The sequence below is a fragment of the Anopheles coluzzii genome, chromosome 2, assembly GCF_943734685.1.
Source record: "Anopheles coluzzii chromosome 2, AcolN3, whole genome shotgun sequence".
In the NCBI taxonomy this organism is placed as follows: domain Eukaryota; kingdom Metazoa; phylum Arthropoda; class Insecta; order Diptera; family Culicidae; genus Anopheles; species Anopheles coluzzii.
The window spans coordinates 36,711,926-36,729,972 of record NC_064670.1 but is presented as its reverse complement, the minus strand read 5'-3'; the positions used below and the strand labels follow the sequence as shown (position 1 = coordinate 36,729,972).

General features: G+C 45.8%; 1 protein-coding gene across 2 annotated transcripts; it reads left to right on the top strand.

Moving 5' to 3' along the window:
* Positions 1-15,675, top strand: LOC120948753 (protein peste). Of its 2 annotated transcripts, none has more exons than XM_040365450.2 (7): positions 1-1,379; positions 11,151-11,325; positions 11,566-11,871; positions 12,697-12,903; positions 12,989-13,495; positions 13,572-13,645; positions 13,715-15,675. In XM_040365450.2, the coding sequence occupies exons 1-7, from the start codon at positions 1,273-1,275 to the stop codon at positions 14,184-14,186; spliced, it is 1,848 nt and encodes a 615-aa protein (XP_040221384.2). In that variant the 5' UTR covers positions 1-1,272; the 3' UTR covers positions 14,187-15,675. The 2 variants fall into 2 exon arrangements, with proteins under 2 accessions (XP_040221384.2, XP_049461665.1); XM_049605708.1 differs by having other exon boundaries at positions 3-553.
* Positions 15,676-18,047: the final 2,372 nt, after the last annotated feature.

Sequence of the window (18,047 nt, the reverse complement as noted above, 5' to 3'; positions counted from 1 at the left end):
ATACCGACGCTCGTCCGTACGGTTCGGTCAATCATTAAGCGGACGCCGTCGCGGTTAGGTTCTCCTCTGCTCTCGACACTCTCGACAGCAGTGAGGCACACGCAGCTCAGCGTACCACAGACAACGGGTTTGCTAAACGTTCGGTGTGCGTCGTCGTTGCCGAAAAGTGTGACGATTTGCTTTTTGGGAACTGTCACACATTCCCGCGTAAGTGCAATTGGCCACCTGCATACACCCGTGTCCCGTGTTGCAACGGTTTTGCCGCTCGTACCCGTTTCTGTGTGCCCCAAATCTTATCAGCTAGATAAAGCGACGTGCAGCATAATCGCGGATAGCTAACGGGTGTGTGTGTAACGAGATAAACGAAACCAAAAGACCAAACAAACACAGTGTGTGCGTGTGTTCGCGGGGGCAAGGCAACATCTGTTTCGGAATTTCGGCTAGTCCCGGTCATTGGTGTGCCGCACGCAGTACGGTTCGGGAAGGGTTCCGCGTTTACCGTGGCTTAGTGGCGTAAACAAGTGACCGCAGAGTGACAGTTTCGCGTTGCAAGGTAAGGGAGAGAAATAAATTTAGAACATCATTCCTCGGACTCGGGAGTGCGTTGAACGGTGGCAACCTTGAGCGCTGCAATCCGCCTGCGTGCACATGTGCATTCGTGACGCGTACCGGCGTCAGTCAGTGTTCCCGTGACAGATGCGTGGTGCTTAAAAGTGGCGAAAAATAGCGCACACAAAAATCGCGTGATATTCGTGTTTGAAAGGGAGTGAGATTGAGCGAGAGAGAGACAATAAAAGGATAAATTAGAACCGCGACCGGAAGAACTTATTTATCCAGAGAAATAATAGCGTCTTGTAAGAACAAAGAAAGTGTAGGCAAACACACACATACATACGCAAACGCGCGCATCGCATTAGATTTTGCGTTTCCCAGCATACGCGTTGTTTTATTCGCGACCAACAGCGCAAAACCGGGTACAAGGCGAACCCTTTTATTTCGTTGGCAAACCAAGCAAACGCTTACACCAAGAAGAAGACGCATTTCGGGCATAGTGTGCGTGTTGAGCGTCTGATGCAAATCTGCTGCTCTTCCGCCGTTACCAAGGATACACGCGTCAAGGACAGTTTGCTGTGTGTTTGTGTCTGTGCTGAATAGGCTGTGTGATCTTGGCGCTTCGGGGTGGAATTGGAGGTCCTTCGGAAGCCTCCAAAATAGAAGAACCGGGTTTAACGACCCGCTCCGCGCACTGGGAAGTGATTAAGGAAGGTTTTTATGTTGCAATCGGGGCAACATCCGGCCGCTGACACGGAGAAAGCCACCGTCGTCTATCAGCTGGCCAGCAACGGCAACCACACCAACGGTGACATCGGTAAAGTGAGGTTAGTAAACACACACACACTTGAACTATCTAATCGCTTCTGGAGTGTTAAATAACTTCGAACAAACCACACTTGAAGCGTTCCTTGCCCGGATTCTCAAAAGCTAAGCTTAAGGGGGAGAAGAAAAAAAAAATCCATCGTCCGGCGGAAAAGGGTCGTTGGTCTCGTTCGCCGGTAACGAGAGCCTGTCGAGGATTGGATTGCCTTATCTGGTCTGATAAAGTGTTGTCACTCTGGTGGACTTTGGTGTTCTATCAAAATCGGTTTTTAACGATTGGGGTGATACGCCACGACACTACCGATAAGCTTCACTTTCGAGATCCGTTTGCTCCGTTTCCGTTTCTTCCCAAAACCTCCTCTCATGTGCCGTGCCGCTGTGTAATCTGCCCCTCGTGGCAGATCGCGGATGATGGCCGGGACTCAATTACGCCTCGAGAATTCTGCTTGGCCCATATGCTGTTGGCGCTCCCAACACTCCCAACCCCCGGAGATGGGGTGCAGCAGCATACATTAGCGCTGCTTGATGAAATAAATTGCTTGCCAGTGCGCTGATCTGTCCAGATCACTCTACACTGATACAAAGACATTTCACAGAGTGTGAAGATGCGAAGTCTCCCGCGTCATATTTTTTTAAGAACAGTAAAACCTAATCAAAATCACGTAAATTTTGAAATTTCGCAAAACCGCAAATCCCACTGATCGGACAGATCGGAGCAATGCGCACGATGTGCTCTGGATTCGTTGCAATCTGCTGCCCCTAACAGATGACCAACATTGCCCGAGATTAGAATCCTGCACAGAGAGAAAGTGTACTAAGAGAGACAGGGAGAGAGAAAGAGCGAATACGATCACACTCTGGCACACGTCACTACACATGTCCGTAATGTAATCGCTGTTTGCTGTCAACATCGGACAAGACGCGGAAACTATCGCGGCCCGCGTGCTGCCGTCCCATTGCTGATAATACATTCTCCAATAGATAATAACTACTTGTGTGGGGAACAAGCTTGGCCATTACATCTGGGCTGACAATTTCTGTGTGTTTTATTTTTTTTTTGTATTGCTGCTGCTAGTTTTCTGGTTTCAGAACCCAACGAAATGATTAGAGAGCTATCTCCGGGAGGATGCACCCGCGGGGACCGTTTCGTACCATGCCGCTCACCAATAACGAATCCTTCTAATCATCCTGGGAAAAAAGGGTGAGCAGGGTTACGAGAGGGTTTTTTTTATTGTATGTTGTTTGCTCTTCGCTTTTAATGGCGCGTTGTGTGATGTGCGGGTCTAGTCGCGAGAGGGTGGCTGAAACGATCGCGACGATGTAAACGCAAAGCAATTGATAGCACACAAGCAAATGAATTTGATGACCCCCCTCCCCGTTTTGGGGCCACTGCTGCACAACCTTGAACCTCCGCGAAACCGCGAATCTTTGGCCACTCTCTAATAGGCTCAGCACACTCGGTTTGGCATTATCGCAACGCAGCTGCTTTGAAGGCGATCGTTTGCTTCCAAACGCTTTCAATTCCTGGTCAATCGCTGTCCACCGCCCTTGATGGTTCTAAGGAGGTTCTAATGATGGGAATGTGTGCGTTTGTGCTTTGTTTAGAATTGATAAAATTGTGTTTATTTAATTTTCTTGCTTCCAAAACAACAACAACACACAGCGGGGGAATCGTTAAATTGAATGCTTGACGTTTGAATGCTTGACGGGTGCACGTTTCGGTACTGCTCACTTTACGTGTTACTCTTTTCTGGTCCACTGTTTTTTTGGCGAATTAAATGCATGGTAAGAGTGACACTGCAGTGCTTATTTGGAAAACGAATTACTAATAAAGTTTCACAAAAATTAGGTTGCATCAGCATCCAAATGCTAGTTCACACACGCATTAGGCGCATGCGATCACGATCGTGTTTGAAACGTAAAACGCGCGTTGAATTACATTCATCCAGGTCCTTGATTTTTTGACTACTCGTTGAAATTGACAGTTATTGGCAATTAAGTCGAAATTTTTGAAAGCTTAAATTTATGCGCAAGGTTAGCAAATGTAGCCTATGCTATTATCAGCAGTGTGTACAAGATATGCTGGCCGAAAGTGACGTGGTGTCGGGCATGTATGCCAACACCGGCAGTTGGACTTGCCATAAAAAGAACCTAATATTTGCTCAACACCTCAAACACCAGCAGCGAGCGATGATTCACCTTACTGTCCGGTAACTAAGGCAACCGGTACGTTTTGCGCGAATGCTCCCCATTCGCTAGGCGCATTGTCGCACCAGGTTGGCGCAAGCCAGTTGTGTGTAGACCGCAGACCGGAAAGAAATCGCAACGCTTACGTCGGAAGCTTATCAGTTCGGTTGGTGCGACATGGTGTCGTGTAAAAGAGGGAAGAGGTGGCCGGACCGTTCGATTACGAGCGATTGAAGGAAATAATTTCAACACCAATCGGGAAGGGGCACTGTCTGCGAGCCCTTCAACCTGATGCAGTACGGGCGTGATCGATTCTACAGCGCATCGTACGACCTCGTCCCCGTGACTTCATTCACACCTCGGGAGCAGACACATTCATCAACACGGGAGCGGGCACTTAATTGGGTTAAACACTTGTTAAGCGATCCTTTGATGAAGAAACCCACAAAGAAGGGTGTGAAATGAGACTGGTTTGAAGTTCGTCATAAAGATCCCCCCAAAGGTTCCCATGGCCTCAGACATTACAGTGTAGAAATTTGGCTACCTGCACGTAATCTGCCATTTGTACAGGTGTTCCTGATTGCAATCCTCTGCCGTTCCGTTTAGTCATCGACTCGCTTGTTGCTGCTGCTGCTGCTGCAAGGCGATAGCATGATGCTGATAAATGGCTAATAAGAATACGTAAAAAAACAATACAACCAACAGCCATGTATCACCCAAACAACATTTGCTGCGGCTCTCTTACCGTTTTCGCAACACCTGTTATCGCACAGGTGGACAAACGCGTTTGGAGCTCACCCCTGGAGGTGTTGTTGGTGTGTGGTGTGTGCTGTAATTTGTACACACGATCGTTCATTGCCGAGCTGGAAAGGGCAAGGGGAAGACTAATTTCGAGAAGGGACGACTCAGCCAGGGTAGGCTCTATCTAATCGCAACAAAGTTTTTTTTTGCCCAAATCGTCATATCTAGTTGTTGTGTGGAGGCGCTGATTCCCAACACCTGCGGAGGAGTGGTTTATTGGGTGTTGATTTTGATTTAGCAACTCGTTTCATGGGATTCTTGTATTTGAAATGTTTCTAGAATGAGTTCAACACTCAATTCTATGCTGACTGCGTTTGCATCCTCACTTTGAAAGGTCGTTGAAGTCATCCTTCCAATGTTAATACGTCCAAGAGTTGGGTATAACACCTTGGCAGGGAAACTAATACGGGGAATCCCACGCATCTGCCAGCTTTTAGCCAAATATTTGCATTATTATTAACCTGTTTTTACCTGTTTCTAAAAGTCTACGGAAACATTATACATCTTCATCTTCTCTTTCTGCTTAAGTTGATCACGGTAAACAACATTTGCCATTTTGACGTCTTTCAGACGATTGTCCAGAATTAACAATCCCATCGCCCCCCAGTACCCGGTACTAAACGAAACAAGTGAAACAATCAATTAACACCGCTGTCGCGTAGAATTAACTGTTGTTACTTACAAGACAATACCGTCACCTCCTGCCAGTCTTACCCACCCCCGTCAATCAGATCCGCATCCGACGAGACGCATCGTTCAACGATCGATGGGCTCTTGATAGAAACATCCAGGTTTCAGGCATTGACGAGCACACGCAGCACGCGGAAAAGGGTGAAGTCATGGCACGACGACGGTGACATTGCTACTTTTTGTGTTCGTGTTGCCAAATTTTTGTCAAATCATGGTTCCCCCTTTCTCGGCCCCTTTACCGCCAAGGTTAGCGGGCACTATGACTAATAACATGCGCAGAAGCTGTGCGTATGTGTGTGTGTGTGTGTTCCCTTAGTCGGTTGAATTTTTGGGATGCTGTGGGGCGTCCGGGGGAGTACCATTTGGTGGACGATATGGTCCAAAACGTAAGGCCGCTGCGAAAAAGCCGGTTCCAACCATTTCATTAATAATCTGGAACTGGCCAGTTTTTAAGCGGAATAAATTCTCTCCATTGCGTGAGAAACCAGTTTTGGTGTCTTACTAAAAACAAAAAAAGGAAATAATCTATCACACCACATCCGTGGACCCTAATGCATACAGCGTCGGTCAAGGACGCACTAACTAAATGCATTTACCACGACCACGGTACAGCAGGGTTAGTGCATTTGGGCTGTACTAACGTCACGACAGCATTACGGGCGATCGTGCTCTCTGTTATGCCGATACATGTCGTTGACCTCCTTTCTTGCCACTTGTCAAGCTGTAGGTTTTTATTCCTTTTTTTTTTCTTCCGTTATCAGCTAACATTCGGCAGCACAAGATTCAACTAGTTCAACGCTAGGCGCTATTCTTTGCTACCTTTGCCGCTTTGGCAATAGACGACGGCACAATTCATCACCTCGACACGGCACCAATTGGTCAATTAAAGGCCACACACAATTGATCTAATTCGTCGTAACTCAATTTCTCCAGCGGACACCAGCCTGTTTCTTGGGGCCTCGCGTCTTGCTGGCGGCCCAGGCACACTCTTTTTCAACAAAGCGGTTGCGCGCGATCTTCGCGTTCGATTGCGTATTGCAATATGCAAGGAGGGGAGAGCATGGTGGGATTTTTTGGTGACGATTTCCCACCGTCTGATCTATGCGCGTCTGGGCCGCACCGGACAAAAGGCTGCAGTGTTTGCCAATTGCCGAGCCGAGGAAGGAAGTGTTGCCTTTTTGAAGTGACACGATTAAGGATCTCGACAAAAGGGCACATCGTATGCGTGATTTGGTGGGAGTTTAAAGTTGAGGAGAAGTTTGCCAAGCTGACATTTAGCAGCCATCTATTGTGCAGTAGACTTCCACTGTAGCAGGCATGCAATCATTCGGCAGAAACAAGCTACGCTGTGCGATTTCGAGTTTGTAATGGGCCTTTTTATTGCTTGCAATTGGGGTCGCGGATGGTGTTGGACATTTAGGATAGCCATTTAAAATTCGCATTTAAATTCTCTAACCAAAAAAAAGTGTAAATAAAACAGGTTGTACTACATTAAATAAAATTATTGCCCTGACAAACTTCGTTATTACACAGGTCAACGTGTGTAAAATATATTACGAGTTTCTTGTTTCTTTTAGCTTATGTGTAATGAACATTAGTGATGGGCAGAATGAGATGAAAGCCTAGATCGAAGCATGCGGATTAGAATCTCCGGATTCAATGCCAATGCTAGTGTGCTGGCTTCTTAAAACAAAGATGATAGAAAAAGTAAGCTTAGTGGATCTCTAACGCAATCGGATTTAGCTTTTGGAAGTTTGAGTGGGTGTTCAGAATTTTCTTCTTTATTGTAACTAAGCTAGAATAATTAGAAAACGTTTATAACATAAAGATCTTATAAGCGATCGAGTGAAAATGATCGTGACATTTTATTGGTTAATTATATTTCACAAAATACCATTCAAAATGTTAATTATAAGATGTCAAAGGAAAGGAATCGCTAATTTGACCTCTTAAACGATCGATTCGGATGAGTATTGAACATATTAGACCAGATTATTGGACCTCTCCAAACTTTTAAAAGCTCGAATCGCATTGCTTTTCACATTGGCTGAAGAGCAGACGTTCGTATTTCACTCAGGATTAAAAAAAGTCTTTAATTTTTAACAATCCTTTGCACACATATTTTGAGGACTAAACTAAAAATGTATAAAAAATATTGATATTACAGCTTTTCTTAGTTAAAGAAAAAGTGCCCAAAAAGGCACCGCCCCATAGAATTTCGACTGAATTTTAGCTACGTATAACATATCCAAGAAAAGGATCAGGAATTGCATCTCTTTCTCTTGTTTTCAAACATGTTTTCCAATAACAACTTATTTAAAAAATCAATAAAAATTTAAACATTCTTAGTTCTCACGAGATATAAGATTCACAGTTGGCAACAATTATACGAGAACGTGAAATCCAAATAACCCCGTTCTGATCGCAAAATGAATAAGAAAAAAAAACCCTATCGTTACCAGAAAAGGAAAGTGCGAAATTGAAAGCAATGTTTCAAAACAACATTATGCAAAAAAAACAACAATACAATTTCATGTTTACAATTGCTTCCGGATGTTCTTTATCTCTGACAATAACAAAGTTGTTGAATTGAAGAATGGTTTAATTTAGGCCGCTGACGTTCATACACACGCGCGAAAGGTGCATGATTGAGTTTATTCTTTACTGTTGACCTTTCCAACACGCCCCATGCAAACACCGCGGCGATGGCACTTTATGGTGACCCACAAAAAAAAAAGACTCCAATCGATCGTTTCGGTAGCAGCAGTAGCAGCAGCAACAGCCTTAACGCCACGCCGCGTGGGTCATGTTTGGCCATTTCCAACACGCTCGTGGCGCTCAAACTTGACAGTACATTTCAATTAACGTGTGAATTTCGGTAGCGCTCGTGCACCGTTGTTTGGCTGTTTTAATCTATTAACATTTCAAATTCAATCGCAAACCCCAAAACAATATTTGGTTTTGCTCCCTTTTTTTTCGTTGAAAACACGCAACGGATGATGCGATCGATGCGGCACTGCGTTGCTTATTTATTGTTGGCCGATTTGGTCGACCTTAGCCGTGTGTTGCGATCTCGATCCCGGCACGTGTTTTGTAGCGTTAATGCAATTTACCCACACTCCACCTAGGGTTGGGCCGGGCCTAAACCCCGAGTGTGCCAAAAATAAAACCACTTCTGCGGACCGAATGCGGACGGTTCACGCAAAAGCGACACGAGTGGGCCAAAGCTCGCGCGAACCATTTGGCTTGGCCGTGAGATAAGGCGGCCAGATAATTGGCGTGGCTCGAACGATGCTATTATGTTGTGTTTGCGGTAGCTGATAATGTTTGTACCTCCGAACTTTAATGCAAATAGTGCGAGGAAATGATCGCGCTTTGGAATCTTTATGAATGGTTTTACTTCCTATAAGTTGCTGAATTATTCGATTCAATTTGTTGACATGATCGCGCCACACTTCCAACGTGGGACGGCATTCCAGGGCTTGTGTGTTATGATACTCTGAACATTTTTCCGCTTTGGCCGAGTTCCCTTTTCTCGCTATTGTTTACCCCATTCACGATACTCCCCTTATCATCGTACGGAGCACAGCGGCGAACCCTTCTTTACGCATTTTATCGCCTCGCTGTGTGTACACTCGATAAGATAATACCAATAAAGCGGTGACAGTCATCTATCATTTGATATGAATAGGGGGGAGGACGAGGATGAACATTTTGACGTATGCTTTTTCGCATGAAAACACCGCGAGGCAGTGCACGTGCGTACGGTGAGGTTGACACTATCTGATGCAATGCAAAGGGTATCGAAACAGGCCGAAACGATCAGTAAGGATCGATTTCAAATCTGTTCAACCTGTGCGCCGACCTTGAGCAAAGGGTTGCGTAGATGATGAGCAGCAAACAGGTGCAGGCTCTAAATCGTTTGGGGATTTTTAGTGTAACACCTTTATCTTTAGTGCGGGATTAGACTTAAATCGCATGGATTGGGAGCCAAACAAAAAAATAGTTTAGTAGAGCGGATGTGGAGCAAATCCCATTCCCAAAACGGGAACCATTCTGCGTGGATCAAACCGCAGGCTGTGAGCCAACCCATACCTAACCACGGTGGTGCGAGAATATGTTGTATTTGGGCATGGTTTATGTGCGCGAGATTCGAGGCCAGTCACAAAACGGCCAGTCAAAAAGCCATGCCCCTTGCGGTGGTTATCATCATCGTTTCGAAGTGTTTGATTGCAAAAATGCTCCCGCTCCCCCCGACCAGCTCGCAGGCTCGTGCGGAGGTTTGTTTAAAATTTGCTAATGAATGTTTCCCAACGCGTCAGATGCGTCAGCATCGGGGCAAAGTGAACAACTGACCAGTGGGGCTAAAAGATCACGGAAGGTTAAACGAAAGCGCTATCAAGAGAGTCAGAGGCAGTGGCCAAATTAATCTCGCTTCCTTAATTGTTAAGCTCCCCTGGGTCTAACGATATGAGAACGTTGCAAAGATGGTTACCCCAGTACTTCCTTTACACTTTACACACTTTCAACGCTAAGCGATCGTCCGCGTTTGGCTAATAAAAACCATGATTTGACAGAAACTAAATGACTCCTCCTTCTTGAACATTCCTGGAGCTAATTGTTTATCCGCAAGACATTCACTCACGTCGCTTGTGTGTCTGATCTTTCGCTCAAACGCTGGTTTTCCCGAGCTTCCTCGCCGACGTTTGATCTGTCTGCCAGCCATCGACAGCAGCAACAAACAAACATCTACAAAACAACGTTCCCTTTAGTTTCTCATTAAGATTGATTCGTTTTAGGCTCCATGGCTGGCTGGCTGGCTGGCTCGCCGGCTGACTGGGTGGTAAGTTCAACCTTGACGCACACAAAGCCAAGGTCAGTTATGTGTTGCGGATGCGAAGCTTGATGAGAACTTTCAGGGCTTAGTTGTGAAATTGGCCAACCGACGATCATGTGTGCGTAGTTTAGAAGGCGGCATTTAAGCGGCGGCATCTCATTCGCCACTACCCCGTTACCCCGTTACGATCGGTTTGGGCGAACAAGCGGGCCGAACAATGTAATTGAGCATCCATGAATGAGTGAATTAACTGGTGCCGGTCTGTGTGTGTACTGTGTGGTTTTAAATTTGTTTGTGTGGTTTTGTTTTGGTTCCAACGCGAACGTTTGGCAGACGATCATCAGTCGACGAACCATGAAACAACGTCACGCATTCGGTGTCGCTGAACGCTCTAGCTTATGGCTGTGTTTGTGTGAGGTTTTTTTGTTTTGTTTTTGAGGAAGATATTTTATGCTGTAATGCTGGAATGTTCGTTGACTCATTTGGTTTGGTCGTCAATCTATTGCCAACGTACAAAGAGCATCGCGATAAACCAGAGGGAGAATAAGACAAACGAGTTCTTATTTGGTGGATACAGCCGGATAATGTTTGCTTAATGTCAATTTGTTCTACCAGTTTTTTTTGGCAATATTTGCTTAACAACACACTCAGATGATGATAGAATGACATCTTCCCACCAAGAACAGGTTCTGGCCAGTTTTGAGAACGATTAAAGTACACTTACGACAACTATCGTCAAACACATCTCGCCAGGACAGGTCATGAAGCGCGGTGGAGCTGAAACTGTAATGAGCCATCAGCCTCTAATAAAGACACTTTGTGCAGCTGATGTCTCGCCGTGATGTGTACATAAATGGTTCATGTACCGTCCCGGAGCTCGGGTCTGGTTCAAGGCTGCACCGGTGCCACTGAGCGAATGCAGGTGGCAGGGTATAGCTTGATGGCCGATCAAATTGAATTTTGATTGATGTTAATTCAAAATGTCACACACCCTGTGCCGCGCTGTGCAGCATCTTGCCGTGGCGGCTGGGAACGATCTCACACATCTCGGGCACATCTAGATCAAGCGACGACACGCACCCATGACCCACAACAAAGAAAGGTGCAGACATGCGTCTTTGTGTGGTCCTGCAGGGTGGAGAACTGTGTCACACGCCGACGGATGCATATTGGCAATTTAATTAACAAACGATCAAATCCGATAACAGCGCTTGGTTAGCAATTGGTTTAATTTCGTGCCCATTCCATCCACTTGCAGATCACCATCGACAGGAGTTGGAGTAGCAGCAGCGGCACCGAGACGCAGCAAGATGCTCGTGAAGGAGTTCTGTAACCGGCGGTGTATTCTTACATCGTCCGGACTGCTGCTGGTTGCCAGCGGGACCTTCTTCATACTGTTCTTTCCGATCATTTTCCAGGACATACTGCACGAGGTAAGCCAGACAAAAGGGAAGCACGAGAAAGCCAAGAAAGATCTGAACCGAAAGTGACGGGGAAATTCAATTGTGAAAGGTCTCACCCGAACTGATCGATTGACTGTCCAATTAACCCCAGTTGCCTCGCCGGTGTGCGCTTGGACGATCGCGATTGGTCGGTTCAATTGAACGTGGAGTGAATGAAGTTTCACCGCTTTGCTAATATGCTTCCCCCCTTCCTTATTGCCCGCAACATAGGAGCTGAAGCTGCGACCCGGGTCGCGCAGTTACGATTCCTGGGTGTCGCCACCGTTTCCGCTCGCCATGGACGTGTACTTCTTCAACTGGACCAACCCGGAGGACATTACGAACCACTCGACGAAACCGATCCTGGAGGAGCTCGGCCCGTACCGGTTTATCGAGCATCCGACCAAGGTGGACATCGAGTGGCACGATGCGAACGCGACCGTGAGCTACCGGAAGAAGAGCCTCTACTACTTCGACGAGGAGGGCAGCAACGGCAGCCTGGACGATGTGATTAGTAGTATCAACATTGTCGCTGTGGTAAGTTACCTCATGTACATCCAGGCATTTGATCGATCACGATCGCGATCAATTCAAAAGTCCCCCAATGCTTGAGTGCGAACTGTGGATTGACAATCTTATTACCGCTATAATGCACCACCGTGACAAGCCGGGCAGCCGGTGGCGGAACCGGCTATTAAGACTGGAGTTAATGAACAAGCTAACGCATTAAACAATATGGAACGAATTCCTATCCGCACTGCTGAGTGGTTTCGTAACATGTGATCGTACTGTGATTCACCGTTGAGAAGTTTACTGAGCTTGGAGATGAAACCTGTACAGCTTCACTGTTTGCTCCTTCCAATCGTAGTAAGCAGGAATGTTAATGAACTTCCATCGGTTAGATTTGATTTGAATCATTAATTTAGAACATATAGGGAATATATGACTATTGATCACAAGAAGCTCAAATTAATTGAATCGTAATACAAATACAAATATAATACCATGAAAACAGATCGTTAAAACTCTTTTCCATGGGCCGCAACTTCTATTAAGATAAGAACTAGGCACTAGGCATTTTGAATTATCCGTTACGGCTTTAAAATACGTAAGATCACTCGATCTTCATTCATAAATGTTTAAGAAAACCAGAAAAACGTACTTAATTACACATTTCAGACTAAAAACGAAGGTATTTTAAGCCTAAATCTTACTTAAGAAGGACCTTTTTGATTTATCATTGGATCTTTTCATATTATGAATTGAGTTACGCAAGATCTATCACCTTCAAACGATTGTCCCAAATTCCCTTTATAACCTGCGATCGCTAACGGATTCCCATTTCAATCTGGTCACTTTCAGTCGGCAGCCAAACGTTCCAAATACTGGGGCTACCTCAAGCAGAAGGGTGTCTCTCTGGGGTTGAACGTGTACGAGCAGAAGATCAACGTAGTCAAAACGGCGGGCGAGCTGCTGTTCGACGGCTACGAGGACAATATGGTGCTGATGGGCAAACACATGTTTGACGCCGACGAAGTACCGTTCGATCGTGTCGGATGGTTCTACACGGTAACTAGCAAATGTTATAAAATAATTGATCACATTCACTTATACCACCACCCTTTCCTTTTCCTCAAAAAAAAAAATCGTATAGCGTAACAACTCGGCGGACCTGATCGGCCACTACAACGTGCACACGGGCGTGGAGGACATCGGCATGCTGGGCAAGATGGGCGAATGGAACTACAAGCCGCGGACGGACTTTTTCGAAGGTACGTGCGGCATGCTGAACGGATCGGCCGGTGAGTTCTACCCACCGGGTCTGTCCAAGGAGCGACCGATCGAGCTGTTCACGCCCGACATGTGCCGCAGCTTGCCGCTCGACTTTGAGGAGGAAGTCACCATTCACGGGCTGAAGGCGTACAAGTATTCGGGCGATCGGAGAGCGATCGACAACGGGACGCTCTACCCGGAGACGGCCTGCTTCAGTGCGGGCGAGATCGTGCCCTCGGGGGTGCTGAACATCTCGTCCTGCCGGTTCGGTACGCCCGTGTTTGTGTCCTTCCCGCACTACTACGGTGCCGATCCGTTCTATCTCGACCAGGTGGAGGGTTTGAGCCCGTCTAAGGATAAGCATCAGTTTTACATGTCCATGGAGCCGGTAAGCTTTTGCTGCTTACGTGAGGTGAGGTAGCGCAAATGGTACTAACTGTTTTGTTGGGAACGATTCGTTACAGACCACTTCGGTGCCGCTGGACGTAGCCGCACGCTTGCAGCTAAACATTATGATTGAACCGTACGAGAACATCAAGTAAGTTGTGCGAAGAATGGCAATTTATAGGACCGTTTGCTAACACATCCCTTCCTTTTGCTCCGGTAGCCTCTTCTCCGATGTGAAACGCGTCTTCCTGCCCGTGCTATGGTTCGAGCAGCACGTGCTGATGCCCTCCGAGCTGGCGGGCGAAATCGGCCAAGCACTAACCATACCCTCGATCGTGCGGCTCTGTGGCATCGCAATGGTAGTGTTCGGTGCGCTAATGCTGCTCTGGATCCCACTGGAGCGTACGTTCTTCCGAAGGCGGCGCGTAGCCGGTACGATCGGTACCAAGGATCCGGCCGCCCTGAACGGCGTCCGTTCGTTCGCGCTCGCCAACGAGAAGCCTCTGCTCGGTGCGGGCGACAAGCAGAAGAACGGCAAAGCGACAACGGCCACCGCAATCGTGCTGGTAGACAAGCTGCTCGAAAAGCCGGAAAAGCAACCGCTGCCCGATCGTCCCCAGTCGCCGCAGTCGGCCGAACCGGAGAGTGCACCACTGATCGAGGGCCGCAATGTGACGATCGTTAAAGCGTGAAACACGTGAAAGCACGCAGGAATAATAAGTGAGTTTCCCAAAGCGGAAACGTGCAGCATTTGTAGCAAAACAAACAAACCACAAACAAAGCGCAGACCACCTTCCCCGGTCTGTGCGGTACTGTGTGAGATTCCATGAGACGTGGCCCTGCTGCCCGTCTGTTGCGTGTTCGAAATTCTGACTGATTCCATTTTCGGTGGCGTTTTAGCGTTTTAAGTGATACCAAACCCCGCCTTAACTGGAAAAAAGCAATTCCCCCAAAGTGATAGATAACGTACGTTGCGCGTGTGACAAGCGAGAACCTAGAAGCTACGGGTTAGACAAGTAAGCCTACCGATATATATACCTACAGCTCCTCCATCGGTGAAACGTGAATCGTGAAAAGGACCCATCCCGTGGGTCCGTTGGCGAGTCGCCCTATGGCCACACACTAACTTTGACAAGAAGAAGCCACCTGATAAAAGACAAAGCAACCAAACGTAGCAGGAAAAGGGACCAGTCACTCATATTTACACTTTATGCTGTAAGGATCAATTCATGCCCTGTGACCTCCTGAATGATTGCGTCATTTATTGTCGTGCTGTTTCTATGTTAGGTCTTAAGAGCACTTTTCGCGATGCATATTTCAGACATTCTCTATCGTCGCGCGTACCGCGATCGCACATCTTCTAATCGTAGTTGTATGATTATACAAAGAGTGTTGTGACGTTGATACGATTTGAGGGAGTTTTTTTTGCTTTGCTTGGCTGGCTGGAGAATGTAGCTCTACACATACATTAGTAGCACTTTAATGAAACAAATCTCGTCCCTTATAATAGATTTTTAAGATGAAAAAATTAAAGTGAAACAAAACTATTGTCGAGCTTGCTGTTGGGTTTGCTGTTTTTCTATTGAAAATAGCAACCATCACTCTCGGCTGTGTGCGTATGTTTTTGTGCTTGTCATCAAGCAAAGCAAACACACTGAAAAATATACTTCAAACCAGATGGATTGTGTTAGTTGGAAAACAAAAATATTGGAGCAAGATTTGGTTGGAAAAATCGTTCGGAAAACATTTCCAAATCTGTTTGCAAAAGCCGAGAACAGCAGATGATGCGACTGCTTAGTGCGTTAATATTAAATCATCCAAATCCGTTCCTATCGATAAGCAGCAAAGACTAGAGGATAGATAAGGTGAAAAGGTTTATTTTGAAGAGCATCCCTGCTTTTCTTCCCATTTGGTTTTATTGACTGTGAAATGCTCGTTACAATCACAATGATCGCAGCGTAGTGCCGCAGGTAAAGTTGGGCCATTTGTTAACACTTAAGACAGTGTGATTCGTTTTGCCAGTGTAACGGAACGGGAAAGTAAATGGGCCAAAAAAAAAGAAACCTTCTATTGAACGGAACAGTGTGGAAAGATTTCTAGTTTAAGAATATTGTCAATAAAGGAACAAAAGATTGCATGCTAAAAACAGACGAAAATATAGAATGTATATTTAAAAACAAATTATGTTTGATTTTAATGCTGACTTCTTGTCGCAATATATCACAACTAATGTTCTTTCCACGCTTAAAAGTGTGTTAAAATTGTGTAAATGAAATGTTATGTTTCATTGGTGAGTGTTCATAATTTAATTGATTAAAGATTTTTAGTAAACTTCGTATGAAGTGCTTTAGGAACTCATGCAATAGTTGAAGCTTAAAGTGAGCGTAATTTTTGAGGGAAACATATTGATTTGATCGCAAGTTTTAAATTGTAAACTCACATCATCAAAAACAACGGTTAAATGAGTGGTGAGTATCGTTTGAAACATGTTGGAGCACGCTCACAGAGTTCCGCTGGTCAAATTGAAAGCATTTCATGAAATATTTCAGGAGATTTTCATGAAATTCATTTAAATTAACGGTTGTGATTTTTGGCGCGTTTTTCATAGACAAAATACAGCTATGGATGAATATTAGCAGTATTTGGCAGTATTTAAAACTATTAACGGTTATATTCCTGTTTTTAAAAATCAATGTTATTCAATTTTATTTATAAAAATAGCGGTAAAAAATATCATTCATTTTCTAGTTTCAAATTGTGTCTAGAAAACAAAAAATACTGCCGAACGTTTTGCAATTTTGTTTTAATTCCTTTCGGACTAGCACGCTATTCTCGCTATCAAAGGCTTAGAAATAATTTAACAAGTACCACTTAAATTGATCAACATTTTTTTAATCTTTACTTTTGCATCTTGTCAAATAAAGGAAATTGAATCGATAGCTGCGAATCGATAGACAACGATAGACAAAACATTCAAACAAATTATACTTTTCTAAAGCATATAACGCTCCAGACCGCATCAGCCATTTTCCTTCTCCTCATTCGGACCCGCCACACGGGCCGCAAACGGTGGCTAATCCCACTTCCGTTACGATTCCTGACTGTATGCTGCGTAACCCACGCGCCTGGAATCACCGCACAACACAAAACATGAAATCACCCGCGTTTTTTCGCATTTGTTTGCCAGCGGACGGAAAATCCACCGTTTAAAAGCTCATAAACAGTTCAACGTTGGGCAGGCCGCGAACCCGCGATGAGATGGAGGATGAGGTTTGGAAGAAAGCGCAAATAATTGCACGGTTTCGGCCGGGCTCAGCTGGTTTCGCATCATCCCAGTCCCGCCACCATTTGACGTCATAACGAGCCACACTCCGGAACAGGTCGCCCCGGGGACTGATGGATGTGTTAATCCTGTCTGGTCCGGTTGTTTGCCATTCCTCCCACCGCCGATCGAGGCTAGCGATAGCGCAGAAAATGACCGGCGATCAGTAGCAACCGCTCGCTTCTCGCTCCCTTTCCACTGCCGCCGCTGATCGTGTGCTGATTTTATGGCTGCGAAGCCGTTTCCTGTCCCGACCCTAGAGCAGCGGTGCCCGAAAATGAGAAAAGAACTGGCTGGTTTACCGACCATCACAGCCTAATTTGCATGCGGGGTGTGGATGTTATCGATCGGTTTTGCGATCGCCTCCTCTCCACCGTCTGCGCCGCTGTTCTCAGCATCATCTTAGGCTGATCGGCCTGGGGATGATTGTGAGTTTTATGACAGCGAAATTTGAACCGTTTGTCACTGTGAAGAGCGGGATCCGTTGACCCTTTGCAATGCAACACACACACAGGCATTAGCATAGCCGGGATGGTACAGAGGGAACACGAGCCAACCAATTAGTAAAATCTGACTAGACGAATGAGCTCAAACACTTGGCTGGAAGAAACCGAAACACGTCTTTTACCAAAAAGTGTGCAAATTTGGGAATGAGTTTCATCATCCCCTCTCTTGGTAAATGGCATCGCTTTGTAATGAGTTTGCAGATGTTCTGCCCCAGTCCACCGGTGACCGGTTTTGTTGCCTTTCCTCCCTCAGAACGGTACTTTATTGAGCCTTTTAGTTCGCGACCCTTTCGCTTCGTGCAACCCCCCGAGCCAACAAAAAGCCGCCTCAAAAAGCATGGCGAAGCAAAGATTTTAACAGAACGCAAAAGCATACACACACAATGAAATGGAATTTTATGATTATTACTTCCGTATGGTTTCGCGAGATACGTGATTTAATTGTCCTCAGTTGACCCGAATGCAGTTTTTCGATAAGCCGTTTAATGACGCCTTTGAAAAGAGGCTGATAAGAGGCTGAAACCAACGATAATCGCTCCAAGATGGTTCCGGGGATGACCTCAACTTTCGAATTAGCGAATGGGTAAATTTTAAATTAAATAAACGAACATTTAAATGTACACATTTGCAGTGTGGGAAAAAAAGAACGGAAACCACCAACTTCCCCGATTGGCTTCCCCGATGGAACCAAACAGCGAAAAGGTTAGATCGTGCCACCTGAACCC

Bases quoted from the DNA above. Each gene is read 5' to 3' on its own strand.
- LOC120948753 (XM_040365450.2), top strand. From the start codon at position 1,273: ATGTTGCAATCGGGGCAACATCCGGCCGCTGACACGGAGAAAGCCACC. The intron at 11,872-12,696 runs GTAAGTTACCTC...GGTCACTTTCAG, and splicing joins GTATCAACATTGTCGCTGTG to TCGGCAGCCAAACGTTCCAA. The intron at 13,646-13,714 runs GTAAGTTGTGCG...TTGCTCCGGTAG, and splicing joins GAACCGTACGAGAACATCAA to CCTCTTCTCCGATGTGAAAC.